At 44.7% G+C, this 20,813-nt stretch overlaps 1 protein-coding gene across 1 annotated transcript in view; it reads right to left on the reverse strand.

Moving 5' to 3' along the window:
- The window catches only part of LOC146830898 (fibrocystin-L-like), a 1,500,901-nt gene that overhangs the window by 722,081 nt on the left and 758,007 nt on the right, over positions 1-20,813 (reverse strand). The window contains exons 37-38 of the mRNA XM_085605087.1: positions 18,791-18,973; positions 10,119-10,289 (exon numbers count right to left, since the gene is read on the reverse strand). Of these exons, the coding sequence (XP_085461213.1) occupies positions 10,119-10,289; positions 18,791-18,973 (354 nt within the window). The remainder of the gene's footprint in view (positions 1-10,118; positions 10,290-18,790; positions 18,974-20,813) is intronic.

Genomic DNA, 20,813 nt, shown 5'->3' on the forward strand with positions numbered 1-20,813 from the left:
TTCTAAAACCATATTGGCAAGAATCAAATTGGACAAATCCTGTGTCCACTCCTTAATTCTGCTATACAGCACCCTCCCAAGGATCTTGACAGATGTATCTATTAGGGAAATCGGTCTGTAGTTTCTCTGGAGAGAACGATCAGCCTTCTTGAAAATGGGTCCTATAATGGAGGTTTCCCAAGAGTCAGGTAATTGGGAGTTAGCAAGATTATTAAAAATATTTGCTAAAAGGGATGCCCAAAATTCCTGAATTCAATTGGTACCCCATCCAGGCTGGGGTCCTTCCCACCAATACTCTGGCTAATAGCATCCTTGGCTTTGGACACAGTTACCTGGATTTCTGAACTTTTATTGGTGGCCATAACGGGGTCAATATTGGCTGATGTAGAGGCATAGATTTTTGAAAAATGTGCCGCCCACGATTCACTAGGGATATGACAACTGATTGGGCTCACGATTAGATTTGTTCTACGCATTTCCATCACATGGGACCAGAACACTTTACTATTATTCCTGTTTGCTGCTGCTATAAGTGAGCCCCATTGCTGTAGTGTCACTTCTCTCCGGAGCTTGTGGGTAACTAATTTATAATACTTCTGTCGGCTGGCAGACTTTTTCGCTGGTGCCTGACGAAGTTGTCAATTTGCCTCTGAGCATTCTTGGTTGAACCACCTAGGGGTAGATTATACGGACCGGCAAGATTTCAGTAAAGCTTTCTGTTACAATTAAATGAAAGATACGTGGTCCAGTGATGTAGTTCAGGATCACATCTTTATTCTGCAGATAGGATCCAAGTTATGTCTCATGCTATGCTTCTTACAATGCCATGCAATGCCCCACCAGGAGCAGCCTCCTTGCTGCTCAGCCCTTCCAAACCAACTGAATCCTTCTTCCCACTCAAACACTCTCAACATTCTGATGACATCACATAGACTGAGCAGCCAGGCAAGGGCGGCCACAGAGAGGATGCATTAATCACTTACTAGATCATAACACATCCCCCCCTCATCAAAACTGTAAAAATACAAGCATGCAAGATCAATGTACAGACATGCAATACGACTAATTATAAATAAAATGTGCGGTGGTGGAAAAACACACATACAAAAGTCAACGAGCTTCAAGAATGACACAAAGCTTCAAGACGTAACACTAAAGGGTAATTTTGTAACCCTTAACAACAGGATGATACAAATACTTCAACCAAAATAAGAGTAAATCCAGAGAAACTAAAAAGGAAATAGTCTTCTCTTGTGCGTACCCGTAACGCATAGTCCAACACCTCACACGAGGTAACAAGCAATTCAGAGGGTAAAACCAAACAGGCAAATCAGATAAGCTACACAAAAGGTAGACCTCTCATGTGCACACCTGTAATGCACAAATCCAACACCTCACACGAGGTAACAACCATATCAGAAAGTAAAACCCAAACAGGCAAGTCAGAGAAGCTTCAAAAGAAGGAGTCTTCTCATGTGCGCACCCGTAACACACAGTCCAACACCTCACTCGAGGTAACAACCAATTCAGAGGGTAAAACCAAAACAGTGAAATCAGAGAAGCTTCAAAAGAAGGGGTCTTCTCATGTGCGCACCCGTAAGGCACAGTCCAACACCTCACACGAGGTAACAACCAATTCAGAGCATATAACCACTACTTACTCAAAGGCGCACACTAACATGACCAGGGACACTACCTCTCTCTCTCTCTATACATACAGATGCAAAACAATGACACTACACTCACTCACCCCCAACGACAACATTAAGAAAAATGCACAGTCCCAAGAAAACAACAAGCTAAAATAAAGAAGGTAGTCACCGTTGTCAGTAAACAGCTAATGTCTGGAACATGTGAGCCACAGCCAGGAAAACAGTACCTTGTAGGAGGATCAAGCAACAACAGTTCATCAGAAAATCAAGACTGTCGCAACGTCTTCAATTTCTTCTTTAGAATTAACTGGATCACCAATGTCTACGAGGAGGTGGTCGGCGGACATCCGAAAAAAGCCTCAAGATGTGAACCGGAATACAACCGGAATACAGAGATCCTCGAAGTGCTTGGTTGGCAAAACGGGAGCGTGCATCAGGCAATAGCCAAAGGATAACATGGATGCCAGCCACAAGTTGGCGGCACGTAGGGTGACGCCGCGCCGGATGGCTCCCGGCATCACCATGCTGAAAACGTCACTGAAGGCAGAAAACCTCGCGAGGAAGCATACGTGAAGCAGAACGCAAGGAGGCATGACAGAAGGAGTGGAATGAGGTAAGTCTGCGCACGCTAGTGTGTGTGCGCTGTAGGGAGCTCGTGAGAGGTTTTGAAATGATGGGCAAAGGTTAACTGCCATGGCGGGGACACAAACAGCAGAAAAACACATCAAGACACAAAGTACTCTCAGTCAAAGGCGATAGACCTTTCCAACATAGGTAAACATATTAACTGACCAGGAGTGCCGAATCTCAAATTCCTGCGAGTGCAGAGCACATGGGAAGGACGTGCGCGGTGGGAGGCTCGTGTGGAGTTTGAATGACAGCTGCTAAACTGCCATAAAGATAACTGCATGAGTATCCAATGTCGAAAAGTAAAATGCCTCCACTCACTGTGAAACACGCTGCCACAATACACACCCAATCATAAGTATGTATCGACTGGTAAGAGATACCGCTTCTCACAATGTCAGTCAGTAAATTCACAAGGCAACTCACAGTAGCAATTCTCCAGCAATGGCTCCACTGATGCCCATTGGAAAATCCTCCCGGCCATGAAATTGAAACAGGCCATAAACTCAGAGGCATAACCAACCTCAGTATTTTGAAATCAGTATAGCTGGTCATCAGGGAAATGGGCTTCTCCAGGACGCTTTGCTGCTGCAGATTCCAGCACAAGTGGCTGTGGCTAAACCTTACGTAGTGGCAGGGAGACACAGTTACGTGTAGAGCAGACGCCTGTAATGCAGCAGAAATTGGTACTTTGTTCACTGGTAAAACGTTCCCAAAATCCAACGGACAGCAGGAACCAACACAAATCCAAATGTACAGTACACTCTAGTACAAGCAAATAATGTCCACGTCACAGATGATGGTCACTGTCAACATGTTACAGGACAGGAACAGTTCAGCAAAGACAGGCAGGCTTTAAGACAATGAAGGAAAGTCTAAGACAAACTGGCACTTACTGGTTGGGGCGACCGATGATATGGTCACTGGTGGGGCATTAGGGGTGCCAGGTTTGTTCAAATCCACAGGTTATAGTTTTCTTTAGTTTTAAAAGTCCAATCTCCATTGAAGTAGCACGCAGGTTCTTTAAAATCGTCGCCAGTGTTACAATTAAATGAAAGATACGTGGTCCAGTGATGTAGTTCAGGATCACAGCTTTATTCTTCAGATAGGATCCAAGTTATGTCTCATGCTATGCTTCTTACAATGCCATGCAATGCCCCACCAGGAGCAGCCTCCTTGCTGCTCAGCCCTTCCACACCAACTGATTCCTTCTTCCCACTCAAACACTCTCAACATTCTGATGACATCACATAGACTGAGCAGCAAAGCAAGGGCAGCAACAGAGAGTATGCATTAATCACTTACTAGATCATAACACTTTCCTAATGTTTGGGCACAAATCAATAAACGCACCCACCACTTGCTGATCAGTGTCTACATCTACCAGAAACGCCTCTACAAGTCCTAAATTCTTCTTAATCACTTGGAGAAAGAGTTGTGGTGGCTCGCTTAATCTCTACATCAGTCTACTGTTATCTGTTGACAGTTGTAGATTACTCTCCCACTATTTACTCTATATCGGGGCTTAGGTGACACTAGCATAACAACTCTTTTGGGAGTATGGTCATCAAAATTTGTAGGGACCACTTTCCCATACACAAGGTATTCTATTAAAGAAGGAGAGATGAAAAATGATCGATAATTATGGAATGGCCTCTGCCTCTAAAGGTTGGCACCAAGCAACTATTTGCACATGTCATATCCATTACATTTCTCAAGTCACAGGAAGTTAGGTATCTCTGCAGCTCCAGCCCTTTAGGATCAGGACTCTCTGAGATGTTTGCTAGCAAGCTAGTTTGAGCACTTGTGATGGCATAAGATGGACCACTCTGCCAAGGGAACTTCGTATTACAATCCCCGATTAAACGCAGAAATGCCCTTTATTAACATCACCCATTAGTGAGTTGATATAATCAAATAAAGCTGGGAATTAAATATTTATTACAAAAATTAACTGGGTACGGGTAATATCCCCCCAACACCTCACTACTTGGAAGCTGGTATTAGGGGACTTAAGAGCCCTAATGCACCCACCAGTTGCAAAATTCACCCAGATGCCTAACCACCCCTGATGCATGGCCTGAACAAGAAGGAATGGCCAGGGCACTATGGCACAGGAACCCATCAATATCTGTTGTCTGGGTATCCCAAGTTTCTTGGAGCATTATAATGTTATAGTGCCTTATAGCTTGCCATTCGGATAACAAGATCTTGGACTTAAGCCCAGACACATTCCAGTTCAATATCTTTAGTGTAGGGTCAGCACAGCCAGAAGCAATGATAAGTTGTTCTATGTGGGGCATGGAAAAGGCAGGTTGGGAGGCAGTCGCTATTTGGTTAGATGTTTGTTCCTTTGTATTCACTGGTCTGACTCCCAGTCAGTCTACATCCCCTTAGCTTTCTTAGCAATGCAAACCTATTCTCTAGTGCCAGTCAGGGCCCCAGAATGAGAGGGTTGGGGTGTGTTGTGAGGCAATCAGCATTCTTAGTTTGTAAAAATGACTTAAGGAAAATAGTTTAATTCTTGAAACATTAAGGGTGTTTGCCTCTTGCACCTTCAATATGCACCTCATACAGGTAGGATTGCAAAGATTCACCACAATGAAGTCCCCATTACTATCTTTTCTAGTGCCTCCCACCCAGCTCACTCTCCACACAATTATAATCTTGTTAATACCCCTAGGATTGATGTATTTGTGGTTGCCCAGCCACTGAGCAGTCCTGTTGAGACGCTACTTCCATGATTCCATTTGACCACATGTAAGAAGGGGTACTCCTGTTAAAACCAACACATAAGGGCAGGCTGGTGGCAGCAGATTCAGGATCTCAGTATTAGAATTAAGACTTCCTTTAGTAAAGTTGCACTGATGCCTCTAATATCCCTATCCCCAGCTAGACCTCTGCCTACTGTGGTCACGTTAGTGATACTACGACTAGCCTCCCCAGGCCCTGGCTCTATCTGCTGAGTGGGGAGCTGCCAGTTTTCCTGTACTGCTACTAGGGCCCTCACTGACTCCTGTATGTTATTGGCTCTTATGTAATAAGCCATATTAATTACTTGTTGTGTGGGAGCATTCCCATCTGTAGAGGTGGTGGACACTTTTAATAAGTCAGACAGGTGGCGCTCAATACACTCAAGATGCTCTGCGACTGGTTTCAATTTCCCCTAAAAAATTATACTAAATTTATCACACAAAGACCATTATTTACAGACTCTGTGATCAAAGAGTTGCTTGTCTGAACCAGCTGGGACTATTTCTGGGATAAAAGCCAAGGGGAAAGCTGGCCCTGTTGCTGAATAGCTATTTTCCTTTTTACCGCAGGTGCCTTTCCTGCTGTTTTCTCCCCCTTCACTGCTGGACCTTGTTGCAACTGAGATGTGGGAGTACCCAGCGACTCTGTCTCTTTATCGGTACTCAAACTCACCATGGCATTGTCATTGGTTGAGACCACCGGCCTAGGTTCAAGGGTCATGAGGTGCTATAATTATGCAAAAGGCAGGCACTAAGTTCCTATAACAGAGCGGTGTTCCAAAGACAGCCTGTGCTCAGTCAGTACAATTTCAGTGGAGATTATCCCTACTGCCCTTTTAATCATGCTATCAATTGCCACTGTTGCACCGGGCATTACAGTTGCCCCGAAACCACCCTTCCGTGGCTTACCGCTTCACCATTGTTGTGAGACCTTAAGGTGCCCACCTCCAAAGCTCGAACTGTATATTCCAAAATTCAAACCCTACAAAAGTTCAAAACTTCCAAGTGGGAGGGCCCAGTCTAACCAAACAAAGCAGGCCGCGGGTGGGTGAGCTCAGACGAATCCACTCTTGGTCCGGTATTCGCAACGGGCTCCTAGAGCACATTTAGTGTCTGCAAGATCCTCCTGCCACCGTGAAGTCTGTGGGATGTAGTCCCACCCCAGAGGCGATGTTCATTCAGTGCAGGTTGTGGGCAGGGAAAACAATGAGCGAGCTTGGTGAGTCAATGGCAGGGCAGGGCAGGGCAAGTGGCAAAGGTTGAGCGGCAGCGACAGCAATGAGCGAATACCTGGTGACCATTCTGGAGCCCAGCCCAGGCCTTGCCACATCAAACTGCAAACGTACAGACAAAAAACTCCAGGAGCGCTCCCACTCCTCATGCCCATTCTTCTAGCCTTCACCTTTGCCTTGTTTGGTGCGAGGAAATCCTGTTCTGTGTAATTCAGTCGGGCAGTTGGGCTGGCAGGCAATTAGGCAGCAACTCAACTCCCATTACCCAGTTGTTTGCCAGTTATAGCCTCATGAGTCAAGTAGGGCCTGTTCAGCCTGTTATGGTCAATTATGCGGTATTTATTCGGCAACAGCTAGCGGAAGACACTTGTGTAAAGTATGGGCGGGTGTAAAGTTAAGGTAGTGCTGATTATGCCAATGGTACTATTGTGTACTATTAGGACAATGTAGCAATACAGCTTCAGTGGTTACTTACCTCCTCCCCCTGGTTTTGCTGAAAGCCGCCGACACTACCCACAGTCACACCACAATACGATGGATGACAATTTGATGGGGTTTCTATCTCACAACACTGAAGGCCGGCTCATGGTAGTGTGGTAACAATGATAATGGTGATAACTGTGCTCATGTAGCCATTAGCTCAGATTGTCAGCAATCACCCACAACCATGACTCCCATGGCTCTGCAACTGCTGCAGAGAGCTCCACAACTGCAACTGCAGAGCAGCGCAACACCTGCCGTCCTGCCGCCCTACCACCTTGCCGTACACCGGTACCCGCCCATCTCCAAGGGCAAGCCGGGTACAGTGGTGGCAGACAGAGACAGCAGAAGTGGTGTCGGCAGCAGCTGCACTAGGTGGGAGACCTCAACAGAATCACCGGAATCAGCCACAATGCAAGGGGAGCGAGGCGAGGGCGGGTGGACTCAAAACATAAACAAACTGCCTCATAGGAGCTTGGAAGGGCCTATCCAATTAACAGCTACCACAACAGCCATATCTAACCTAGTGGTTTTCAAATTGGCATGTAATGCATTTGGGTGGGCACAAGCAGGGCATCAGCGGGAGGGTCTGGACCACAACTATCATTAAATAAGCACTTTACTTTCTCAGCACCATTTATGAGGCCACTCAAAGCCACTTTGTCTGGCTTTGCATGGCCTCATAGATATGGAGTAAGACAAAGCAGTGGAAGTCAGTGCATTGTCTTACCCTGTGCCAGGGAGGCGTTCCATTGGCGTTTCAATGGGTTTTCCCATGCAACAGCCATTGATTTTGACGCTGCCCAGATGTATTTAATCACATAAACCTGAGGCAGTGCCAAAAACGTATGCCTCCCCAGAGCCCCCTCTCCCTTCCTTCCCAAAACCAATCCTGCATACAATGCAGACACCCCTGCACCATGGTGTAAGAGTGCCTATGTTGGCGCTAGGCAGTAAATTGTGTGCAAGCGTATGGGGAAAGGACTGGAATGCACCGTATTTCATAAATACGATGCATTCCTGCCCTTTCACATTGGCGTTGGGCAGTGCCCCAAGGATACTTGCGGTGCTGCCCTACCCTAATTCCACATAACTGAGGTCCAAAATGATTTAAAATAAACATATCTCCTTTCATTTCCATCAGTTGCTACGAATCTCTTGTTGCTATTGATGAGCGGGCTATCCATTTCTCCTCTATCCACATTCCTCCATCACTAAATTAGAATCTGACCTAATTAGATCTGGATTAGGAGTATACTGTTTTATTTAAATAGAATATCTGCCTTTTGAAATCAGTAAACTGAGGTACACCATCTTTAGTGGTATGTTTTTAACCTATTTATGGTGAGGCTTTAAGAAGACTGCAAAATGTTTTTAACCCCTTCGGTGCCCGCCCCTTTCCCCGCCCTGTGCCGGCCGTTACATTAGCGGGCGGGGTTTGTGACGAGCTGGACTCGTCATGGGCACAGCGCCACCGCGGCCCATGACGAGTCCAGCTCGTCACGGGCACCGAAGAGGTTAAAAAGAAGCAAGCCTTTGTAAATGTGCTTGCCCTGAGAGAAAGCCTTTAGTACACAATAGCAGGCACAGGCCGGCACCATTGTTCAATGAATGCGAACGTGTGAAATGTAAATTAGTGGAGGAACTACTTGCACTGCGTAACCATCGATGATACGCTGTTCTCCTATCTATAGGTATTCAAACTGTGGGGTGAGCCGCCCGGGGGGGGGGGGGGCAGCACCTCCTCAGGGGAGCGCGCACTCCACCCCACCACTTCATCTTCCATTGTTTCCTCCAGGCGCCAGTCGTGTGTCCCAGCCATAGGCAGAGTGGGGATGCAGGGGCTCTAAGAAGGGGTGTAAAAACAACAAAGCCTCGTTAACACGTGAATGGTCTTTAAAGACCTGTGAAGTACTTGGGTGCGGTTGGCAGCTCAAAAACTGTCTGTGTGTGTGCCCTGGAAGCTGGACACACACGACAGCAGGGGGTGGGCTGAGGAGGTCTTCACAACTTGTCAAGAGTATGCCTTTGTTCCGGATATCTCCATAGGGCCTATACTGATGACATTTACGCTCGCAACAATCAGCCACTAAAATGTTATGCTAAAAGCAGCGCTTTAAATGGGCTGGTACTCACCGGTACTGAGTGCCGGCACTTCTTATTTTTACTGATGAGAGTACCGGCACTTCTCCACTGCTAAGGAGAGTACCGGTACTCAGTGAAGGTAAGCCAATTGATGCTAGTGCTGCGGAGCTCGAGGCAGTCAGAGTGGAGCAGATCTGTACGGCACTCTGACAGCCAAAGCGCCTCTCTAGCTCGTAGGTGAGTGACTGCTGAACCATTCAGCAGCGGCTCATGTGCGTTATGCAAGGGGTGTCCCTGTTTGGAATTTTCACTCCCTGCTGTATTTGATAGAGAAGGGCCCATTAAGGCCCTTCTCTGTCAATCACATTCACACTGTGCTTGCTGTAACAATCCCAAGTGAACCTTTTTGGGATAGGGAGAGGTAGAGGGCGGGTGAGGGCGAGTGCTTGCCTGCTTCTGTGTATGTTTGAGTGTGAGAGAGAAAGCGAGCTTAGAGAGGATGAGAATCTGGACACACTCAGGTGGTAGTTTTGAAGAAATGCGTGAAATGCCATTGTGTGTGCATTGTCTGCTTGTTTCTGTGTGTATTAGAAGTATTTTGCTAAAAGTAACTAAGTAGAAGCAGTATGACAGTGAGAAGCTGCAAATATTGCAAAACAAGGAAATCTTAACATATCGTGTTAGGTATTTATTTTGTGTAATGAGTGAACACGTTTTGTTTATATTTATATTTTTCTCAAATGTTTTGGTATGTCCTGCAACTGGCGTGGTGCTCATTATTAATGCTGCTATTCCAAACTCTTTTAGCCTAAATAGTGCTGTTGATGGCTTCACTGCATTCATTTAAAAGCTCCTTCTATTGTGATTTAGGGCCTGCTCCCAGCAGGTATTCACAGCACTCTTTATCAGCATATGCGGCTGTTAATCCGCTTATATGGGAAGCTTGAATCTACTATCAAAGGAAATGCACGGGCAAAATGAATACTCGATAGAAATGTCTTAGTATCATCATGTCTCGCCCTGTCTCTAACCCCGCCCACTAGCCACGCCCTTAGCTCAATTTAATGAGTACCTACACTTTTCCCATTTAAAGCATGGCTAAAAGCAAGGCAATAAATTGCTACATTTCTCTTTCTTGAAACAGAAACTGTCACACAAAGATCGACGAAGACGGCAACTCATTCCCCTCCTAATAATATAATGAAGATACTATTTTATCACATATATGAAATATGCACCTATCTTGCAGTTGAGGATGGTATACTGGGACCTCCTAAAATCAGAATTACCTGGATTATGCAGCGCCTCCTGTCCCCCGACACGCACATGCAGCTGCGCTTTTCTTTCAGGCAGCGGCAGCACTGTGACCCTCCCTTGCAGACAAAAGCTGTTGGCATCACTGACACGGCCGCTGCTGTAGTAGTACACACCAGGGGAGGTGAACCGGTATGAAAATGAACCTGAAAAATGAATGCGAGTTTAAAATTGAGCACTTGTTGACATGAAAATAACTTTTGCATGCAAATGGCCAGCTTGAGTGTTAATGTGCTTCTTCCATGACTACTGTTAAGTACGTACCTGCCTTCTGCATTGGGAGCATAAGCCCACCAGTGTAAGGCTAGCCCATTTACTCTCCAAAGGCCTTGAATAGCAGGTGACACAGAGGGGATGGGGAAGATTATCACACCCAGTAAACCCTGATGCTGGGATTCGGCATTTTCAAGTGTAATTTGCACTGCCCATTATGAGCTTAGCCGCATCCATATGTGATCGGGTGGCAACTTTATTTCGACCGCTAATTACTTGAATTCATTTGCACAGCAGTTAGACCTAGCTAACCCATCTGCAATCATGGCCTAGGAATCTATTCCACGATTCTGAGTATGTGGCTAAATTCGAATCCTTGGGCACACTCCTGGTTGCGCAGGGATGACAATGATATATTATGTGGCACACACCCTCACAAGATTATCCACATTTAAATGTCAGGTAAAACCTGATGAAATATACTGGGGCTGAAGTGTTTTGTATATTACAATACATGCAGATGTTGGTGTGGAGCACACCTGTTCTCCATGTAATGCTTCCCTTTTCTTAAGAGTTCTGAGAAATGGAGGTATTTACCTTACTCTGTAAATACCTCATCCATGAGTAATGTGTTGGGTTCTAGCTGGGAAGCTTGAGAAATGAAGGAGAATGCCGGAGGGAATGTGGAACGTATATCCTTGAATGCTGGCAGCTGCTTTTCCCCTGGCTGTATCAATTGAACTGAGAAGTAAAATTTACCTTGGTGGAACAGTTGACTCCTGTGATACATGTAACCGGCACCTTGCATCATGGTACTTTCTGAGTGCAGTAAAAGCATAGCCCCATTCCAGCTGTAATCAGGGCGTAAGATAGAAAAAAACACATTCCTTTTCTAGATATGAAACTAGTTCGAAAATACTTTTATTCTGCCCTATTGCATAGAGGGGCCTACATGCCCAATGTGGGTACAATAGATAATTTAAATACTCAATGTAAGTCTAGAGGGACCGAATCCATACCAGATGTGGATGGCAATCGCTGAATATATACATTTAGACATATTTTTGGGACTTTTCACTTATGTAAATACAAAAACAAAACTGCCAAGGATCCAACATTTTTGGAACAGCAATGGATGTGGGTCAGTACATAAAAAAGCATTCAGAGCACAGTATTTACATAACAATAACAAGGGCAGAATATTACAGATTGGTAACTGCCTTGAATTCCCTGTCTTGGCCAATGAATCTGGGTATTGAGCCCTCAGAGATTCTACACAGGCCAGGCCTGGTTTCTTGTCCAGTGTTTCCTAGGTGGGCTGAGGGCTTCAGCTTTGCTGCTGCATGAATTAGCAGTTACTCACATGCACATGTAGATGTGCAGCAGGTGGGAGGAAGAGTTGAAGAGACCTCTCTTTGATAATCTGTTTACTTGGCATTAAGTTGACTGGGAGCATGATGGTGCATAAAGTCATGAAACAGAGTTTGACTCTTAGCCTACTGCGTAATGGTGAAGTGAGTGAAGCAAAGCATCAGGAGCATGCTTCCTCCCTCTCCTCTGCACGAGGAAGCCCCACTGAGAGTTCATGGCTGCTGTTGCAAGACTTTCTGACAAAAAGGGCAACTGGACAATAAAGGAAAAGGAAAAGAGGAGAACAAGAATACAGGTTGAAGCTCATTAATATTCCTGGGGTATCCAAAGATATTGCAATAGATGCCTCACTCACTTATCGTGCCGTGCTTCATCATGGACTGTTCCCATGAGGCACAGGGTCAGACTGATTTGCATATGGCCATGTCTGAACTGGGGTGGCAGAGTGGGCTAAAGAACGGTGATGGATAAAACCCAGATCTGTTGACTGGGTGTGAGTATTTGATTGGTTCTGATGCTCCGTCCATCACCACCCCCTTTTGTAGTGCTTCATCATCGGCGCCTAGCCACACCTTGGTAGGATGATACCACCAGGGCAGACTCAACCGAAAGAAGGTCTCTAGAAGTTCTTAGATAAAATAAAGCTGGATAAAGCAGGGATCCAGAAAAAGGTGGAACAGAACAAGATATGCTCATGTTTGCGTTTCCTGTCCTTTTAACATCGGGACATATCATTACATTATAGCTGTACCTCTAACACAGTGGCTTTACTATATGAACAATGCACTGTACCTTAACGGGTCAGAAGGGCACTCCATCCATGACAGTCCTGGAACAAATGCTGTGTTAGGCATGCAGATATGACTGATGATGATCTTCTATCCTACAGAGAGGGATTGCCAACCCTATTTCAGACCAAGTCATTCAGGTATGGGTCTTAGGTTAAACTAATAGATCGGACAGAGGGTAAACCCACTATGCTCCCAGAGTAGGGGTATTGATAGCTAGGAAAATACAGAAATCAGATTGCCATGGTTGGACTGGTCATTCGTTTCACTATGTTCACAATGCTGGTTACTTTGCTTTGTTTTATCTGCCTAATAATCTCAAGCAGGGTTCCTCGATTGGGGAGCTTCCCCAAATTGCACAGCCCAAAAGTCCCAAAAAGAAGGGATTAAATGCAGTTCACAAAATATTACTCTGTCGGTAAATCAAATTTCAATTCATGATTTTATTAGTTGAACTTGCCAGGTTATGAAAGATATTCTTTTATCTTTCCAAACTTTGAAAAGTGTTTGTTTGAATCTCTTTATAGACAAGTCATCCTAGCCTGCTGGGGGCTGCGTACCTAGTGATACCCTGGTGCACACGACAACATGAATAAGCTCAGAAGTATTTTTGGATAACTTGGAGTGCCTGATCCATTCAATTTGGAATCTGCCTGATAATCTCAGCTCATTCATTCTAAGCGAGATTACAATTGTTTCAATTAATGTATTGAAAACTTCCTTTGTATCTTTCTTGTGCTTACCAATGGCATACATGAGTGAACAACGAAAGGGGTAAAGGTCTGTTCCCATAATGCCTTTGGGGATCAGTGTTTCATGTTTGAGGTTGCCAAAATCGATTGTCATCCCAGGGAAAGTTAGGGGTATGGGCGAGGCACTGTGGACAGCCCAGGAATTGGTCAAACAGTTTCGTATGACATAGATGGAATCAGTCCCTACATTCTGATGCTCTTTTGGACATGTACTTTTAATGTTTTACTTGTCCTACTAATTCAAAACAACTTAGTTCATTTTTCACTACTGTGCGCCGTACTCATATGCTAAAGATGTGGGACACAGTTGAGCGATGCCTTGATGTCGATCCCGCAGTGGCGGCGATGCATCGGTTAGGAAGAGAAAGTGTCAAGTCTAGATACATTAGTTCTAATGTGCAACTCCACACGGTCGAGCGGAAGCATCAATCTCTACACACGTCTGCGCGGTGATACGCAGTTCAGATGCAACAGGATCTCAAGGAGATGCATTGGTTCTGAGAGCGATGAGCCAATTCTACTCCTGCAACAGAGTTGATGCATCAATTCTGCTAAATGCAGACTGGCAACGCATCAAATTCTCTGGAGCAAGTATCTGGGCCCACTTCCAATGAGCCAGGCACAGGAGAAGGGGTAGAGACTTTGATATCCCTGAGTCTCAAGCAAAGGGAGGCAAGCAAACAAGCCCTTGAGGATCACTTTGGTTGCAAGCAGAGTTCAGCTCTTCCTCAGCAGGGTCAGAGAGCAGCAGGCAGTTGGGCAGCACAGCAGAAAAGCAGTTCTTTCAGAGCAGCAGTCCAGCAGAATGAAAGTATTTGTAGAAGCTTTGCAGTTCCTATGTCACAGGGCCAAAAGTGTCTAATTTTGTGGGGTCAGAGACCCAGTACTTATACCCAGTTGTGCCTTTGAAGTGGGGGTGACATCAAAGAAGGGTCTTTGAAGAGCCAAAAGCTCTTTCTTCCCAGCCCCCAGGGGCAGCTCCTCTGCTATGGTGGAGGAGCATTCCCCCACTGTTTTTAAGCAGTGCACTGCAAGGTAAAGGAAACATAAAATGATAATATCTTTGACTTATTATCATTTTATGTTTTGTGCTGCTTTACGGGCGGGTGACAGGGCTGCTCTCCTCTCTGGGTAGGGTAGGGCAGGGCTGGGCAGGAGTGGTTTGGCCACTCCTAAGTGCACATTACTGTTTGACTGACCATCTTGGGCCATCCACATTAGTCATGCTCACTGTCTCTGCTCTCTATGCAGGATGCATTACAGCCTGCGTGGAGAACATGCCCAGGTCCCCATTCCTTGGCTGAGCATCGAATCAGGATGGTCAGACCAATCACAATGGTGCTCTTCTAAAAGTGGCATTTGTAAAACAGTAATGTTAAATCCAACTTTACCAGTAAAGAGGATTTATGATTACCATTCCAAAGATATGAAACATGACACAGCTGCTCCTGCCTAATCAGGAATTACAGTTTAAAAGTGTATTAAGGAATTACCAATGTTAGTCTATGAGAGGATTAGGCCTCACAGTAGTGAAAAAAGAATATAGGTGTTTTTCACTCGCTCCAAAACTTTCAAGTAAATGACCTACCTTTTTCTTACCCAGCACCCTACCCTATGGGCTACCTGGGGCCTACCTTAGAGGTGACTTATGTGTAATACAAGGGGAGTTTAAGGCTTGGCAAAGGGTGTTAAATGCCAAGTTGAAGTGGCAGAAAACTGCACATACAGGCTCTGCAGTGGCAGACCTGTGACATGCTTACAGGGCTACTTATGTGGTTGGCACAATCAGTGCTGCAGACCCGCTAATAGTATTTAATTTACAGGCCCTGAGTATATGGTATACCACTTTACAAGAGGCTTATGACTAAATCACAAATTTCAAACCAGTGTAAACCAATTAAACCATTTTTAGAGGAGAGAACACAGCCACTCAGTTCTCAGAGTTCCAAAGCCCCAAAAAAGAATTTAGTCAAAAGGGGAGGAGGAAGGCAAAAAGTCTGGCCTGACCCTTTAGAGAGGACCATTTTCCAACAGACACTCATTAAGCCTTGGACCTACGTCAGCTATTCCTTTGGAGCTGGTGACTGTGCTTGTGGTTAATTTTATCCAATGTATCTTCTCTTGAGGTGGTTTTTGTTGCACAAGTTAGTTCGGTGAAGGGCAGTCCATTTGTCTTTCACTAGTTGCCATTTCAGTGACACCGGTGCCAACCTTTACTTCTAATTAGACAAATTTGAGAACTTCCTCTCCCTATATAAATTGAATAGTAGATGTTGGACATGTCCCTCTTTGCAGGGTCATCCACAAACGTTTTGCCTTTATGCTCCAGTTTTCTGAAGCAATTTCTGTTGGCTTTTAGGACTCTGTGCGCTTTGCCACTGCTAACCAGTGCTAAAGTGCTTGTGCCTTCCTTAAACATGGTAACATTGGCTTACACCCAATTGGCACAATTAATTTACTTGTAAGGGCCATGTACCCAGGGCCTGTAAATATAATGCCACTAGTGGGCCTGTGGCACTGCTTGTGCCACCCACTCGTAAAACATGCCAGAGGCCTGCCATTGTTCACATTGTGTGTGTAGGTTTGAACTGCCATTTTGACCTGACAAGATGAACCTTTTGTCAGGCCTAAACCTTCCATTTAATACATATAAGTTACTTGTAGGGTAGGCCCTAAACAGCCCATGGGGCAGGGTGCAGTGTATTTAAAAAGTTGGGCATGTACTTTTAAGTTTTACGTGTCCTTGAAGTGAAAAACTTCTAAACTCATTCTTCACTACTGTTAGGCCTACCTATCTCATAGCATAACATTTGGTTCCCTTATTACATTTAAGACACAGTAACTTTCAAATGGGAGCAGATAGGAATGTCCTGTTAGGTATCTATGACATTTTTATCAAAACTCCTCTTCAACGGCAAAGTTGGATTTGTTGTTACAATTTTGAAAATGCCACTCTCAGAAAGTTGGCGTTTTCCAGCACTTTAAACCTGTCTCGGGCTTGCCAATGCAGCATCTGTGTCAAGTTTGAAACTGCCATATTGACCTGGCAAAAGAATCCTTTTGCAAGGACTAAATCTTCTTTTTTAATACTCATAAGTCACCCCTAAGATAGGCCCTAAGCAGCACATAGAGCAGGGTGTGTTGTATTTACAAGGTTGGAAAAGTGCTGTTAAGTTTAACATGTCCTGGTATTGAAAAACTCCCAAATTAATGTTTCAATATTGCAAGGCCTTCCTCTCCCGTAGGATAACATTGAGTTACCTTAATACATTTAATAATTTGTTTGGAAGTAGGTAGTAAAGGCATGCTTGGTTTTTGAGGAATTGTGATTTAAAACCTCTTTAATGGTAAAGTAAGAGTTTAAGTCACAGTTCTGAAAATGCCACTTAAAGAAAGCTGACATTTTCTAACTACTTGGTGCAACCTGTTTCGTGGGTCAAATTGCTAGTTATAGTTGGCAGTTGTCTTTTGAGTGTTCATTCACTCCAGGCAGTACTAAAAAGGAGGGTCTGGTATGTTGGCAGGGTGGTCTATTTCTGATTTGATAAGATGTTGGAGCTGTCGCCTACCACATTTCCACTTCAAAGGTACTGGCTCAGCTTGCGCGCAAAGGACTTCGCACTAGCCTATTGTGCCCACAGACACTCTAGCATCACAGCGGGGAGGCAAGAATTTCTAGACACCTCTGTAGGAGGAAACTCCAGAGGCTTCCCTCCCTGCAAAGTGGGCACTCAGTAGAACGATGGGACCCTCAGACTCACTCTTTATTGCACTCCTGGACCAGTGGATACTACAGAAAAAGAATTACTTGCTACTTGAGGCCTGCCCTCTTACTGAGAAGGGCCTGCACCCTTCATCCCAGGGTGAAGGGACTCCAAAGGTCAGCTGACATACGTCCTGTTAGAGCTACAGAGACATAGCTAGCACAAAGGCCGCCCTGCATCTGCCCAGCTGACCTGCTGCTTGGAACTACCTGAATCCTGATGGCCTCTGATGGAGGGAGTGCTACTCAGGTCCTGAACCCTTGTTGTTACATCAGCTGTACTCCTTCTTGAAGAAAAATGAGAGAACGTGAAGTTCTGGGCTCTTCACCACCACAAAAAGGCCTGTTTGCAGCAAGATCTTTCTGCCCACGCCGCACGCCAACTCAACGTTCTGGCAAACCTGTCTCTTCGGGCTGCATTGACTGCCAGCGGCGACTGGCGACGCAAGATTTGCACTTCGCACTACAGCATTAACAGCCCATGGTGACTGTCAATGCAAAAAACCAGCAATGACCATCTGCAACTTTAGGCTACAGCGATGACTGTTTAAATGCCAGGCCTGCTGTTCACGCTACAGCAACAACCAATCATGACGCTCTTGTTGCTCCTCACGGCCTCCTCCATTGGGAACGGAACTCTGTGTGCTGGACTTTAGAAGGCAACTTTCTCAGCAGGACTAAACTGGTCCTGGAATACAGTCTGGGCTCCATCGCAGTCAGGCTGAACTTGTGACTTTCACTCAGAATTGAGCAACAAAATAACTGCAAGTGGCTCTTTGTGCTTTTAGGCACCACCCTTACCTTAAATATTTGAAACTCCATGTCTCCAGTTCTACCAATTGAATTTTTCATTTTGGTGTCAAATAATTTATTAAAATTGACACTATTTTTCTAAATTGGTGTGGGATTTGTCTTGTGTTGTGTTTTCACTTTATTACTGTTTGTGTCTGATAGTTTTTCTGCCAAGATACCAGGGGGTTAAGCACACGAACATTTTGTGACTTTGAGTAGTTTACTCTGACAGGGATTGTGGCTGTTGCTTGAGCATGGTTTCACTCCAGTCAACCAAGAACTCAAATTCTCACAGTAGGGTATTTGTTTCTCTGGCCTGACTCATGGTAAATCCCATTCCTGCAAGAATCCAGGACATTCATTTGGACACATGTTGACTTCTCTGCTATAGCTTGCTAGTGAAAGCCCTATGGGCTAGCCCAACTGCATTTGTACTTCACAACAGACTCTAGTGTGGGGGCTAAAAGTCTGGTGGATCTTGAACTACGATTTTGTCATTGATTATGTGCACAGGCATCACTTTTGGTTTTCAAGTAGTCAGTGAGGTCCCAGTTCGCTCTTGTGAAGTGGTTGAATGCCCCAGTGGAGACTCTTGGGTATACTTTATCCAGTAACAATTGCAACAATTGTAACGAGGAGGACTAGGAGGTAATGTTCTGATTGTTTTGTGTACATTCCATAACTCCAAGTCCATCCTTTCTTTTTACCGTCATTGCATGCTTTCCTTGGTCCCAGAAGGTTGCTGAGTGCAGCCCCCTCATCCTCTCCCCCCAGAAACAGTGGATGAATATTTTGCTTTGATGGTATGTTAATCTCAACAATACTTGGAATATTTTTTAACATTTAAGATTTACTTATAAATTTGAGATTTAATTTGACAGTCTGCATAAAAAAGAGGCACATTTTCTCGTTTCACTCTCCCTTTCGCTTAAATGGTATTTCACTTTTCATAAAAAGTCATCACTTACCTGATTCTTGTCTGGCACCTGAACTTTGAAATCCTTCCCCATTGTATACAGTGCTTCCAGGGCCGGACACTGAGAACACGCGGTAACCCACAACAGATGGCTGGGGTTCCCACTGCCACGTTACTGTGTCTCCTACAGCGATGTCCAGGTATGCTGGAGACCAGGCGTAACCGCGTCCATAAACTGTGCACACAAAAAAGGAACTCAGCCTTATCATCTTTACAATCATGTTTCCTGAAACATGCAATGGCTGCAGACACATGTAATCTACTGGAAAGCAGGATATATGTTCGAAATACTGTTCAAAGAACCATTGAGCAATAAAAGATTAGTTACCTGAAAACTGATGGAATGAAAGTGACTCAGTGCATTCCGCAAGCCATTTATTTGGCTGCGCCGCACTGAGTCACTTTCAAAGCACAGGGATGCGACATATTTACAACAATATGTCACATCTCTGTGCTTCCCCCTGCACTGGCGCACAAACTGCTGCCATGCGCCGGCGCAGGCACCCTTGCACCATGGTGCAAAGATACCTGCGTCGTGGGGAGATTGTTTTTGTGCAGGAAGGGGCACCTTCCTGCACAAAAACAATCACTACAGGCATTTTCCTCTTTCAATATGTGCTGTAGAATGCAGCACGCATTGTAAGAGGAAAAAACGAGGCGAAATGAAAAAAATGTTCCTCATTGCGCCTCCCTATGCCTCCCCTGGGGAGGCGTAGCATTCACACGCATTTCCAGATTTATTTCTCGTTCCATGGGTGATGCGTGGGAACACCCACAGCAACATCCATGGAACGCCCCTTTCACGCAAAGTGCTGCGTGTAAAAGGGCCATATTTACAAGGACAGGGTGGCTTTACCTCTCCTTGTAAAATGGAACAGTAAGATACGCCACCAGTTTGTCACAAAAAGTAACGTAATGGTGGAGCAGGAGGCTTGGAAATCTAACCCTGAATACTTTGATTAGGTGTAAATGACCTGCCAGCAATTTGGATGCAAACCCATTCATCAAAACCCATCCTGCCCTCTATACTGAAATGTTAACAGAGAGGAGCTCATTATTATCTCTTCAGTGAAATCTTGATCATGCCGTTCCCCAATCATAAAGGGTTTCAGTGAAAAGATTCTCAAAAGGTAGTAGGTTCATTTGGCGAGGAATTCAATATGGTTTTACTGGGCTCCACAGTTATATTGGTCTGTCTGCTATCTGGCACACCAGGAGGCAATAGAAGTTGGTTATACAGTCTGCCCCTCACGCCCTTGAATTGTTGAAATCATTATTTTTGTGTGGAGGTTTGAGAGCTTACATATGACATTTGAGTCGTTTCACTGTACTTATGAGTCACATTCAACGACCAAATGTGCAAAACATAGTGACAATTTCTTGCGAGCCAAACCAAGCAATGAAGTCTATGGAAACACCTTAATGTCAGATCCTACACTCATCTGAGTAATCTGGGTAGACCTGTGTAGGAATCATGTCATCTATACAAGTAGGCATTTAACTTTAAGTGTTTAGTCTATAAAATAAAAGCGCAAACATAGGATTTAAAACGTACCACAGTGGTTGGGGTTGGCCAATAAGAATGTATATCTACCCATACAAACCTATGTTAGCAAAATTTGGATAAAAAAAACTGGGGAAAAACATAATATTCTAACCTACATCATGCAGTTTGCATGCAGCTTTTTGATTACAATCATAGGTCACTGTACAGTATTATGAGTGTAAGTTATGAACTGCAAGTACCAAAAAGATCTCTGTGAGAAAGGTAGTAACTCATTGAGCCATCCACAAAAAATACAGTTCTGTGATCTGCATGGTACGCATTCTTTGCAGCAGTCATATTAACACTCTGCACTACTTTATGGTGAGTCAAAAATGTCACTAGACAAAACTCAATCTCTTTCTAGGAGGAACATTAATCACCAGAGTTATCTTGAAATTTCTATTGTTGCCTGAAAACTGTTGTACACACAAGGAGCTCTACAGAAGGCAGAGCTATAGATTTTCCCAAA

The sequence above is a fragment of the Triturus cristatus genome, chromosome 5_1 (genome assembly GCF_964204655.1).
Source record: "Triturus cristatus chromosome 5_1, aTriCri1.1, whole genome shotgun sequence".
NCBI classification, from domain to species: domain Eukaryota; kingdom Metazoa; phylum Chordata; class Amphibia; order Caudata; family Salamandridae; genus Triturus; species Triturus cristatus.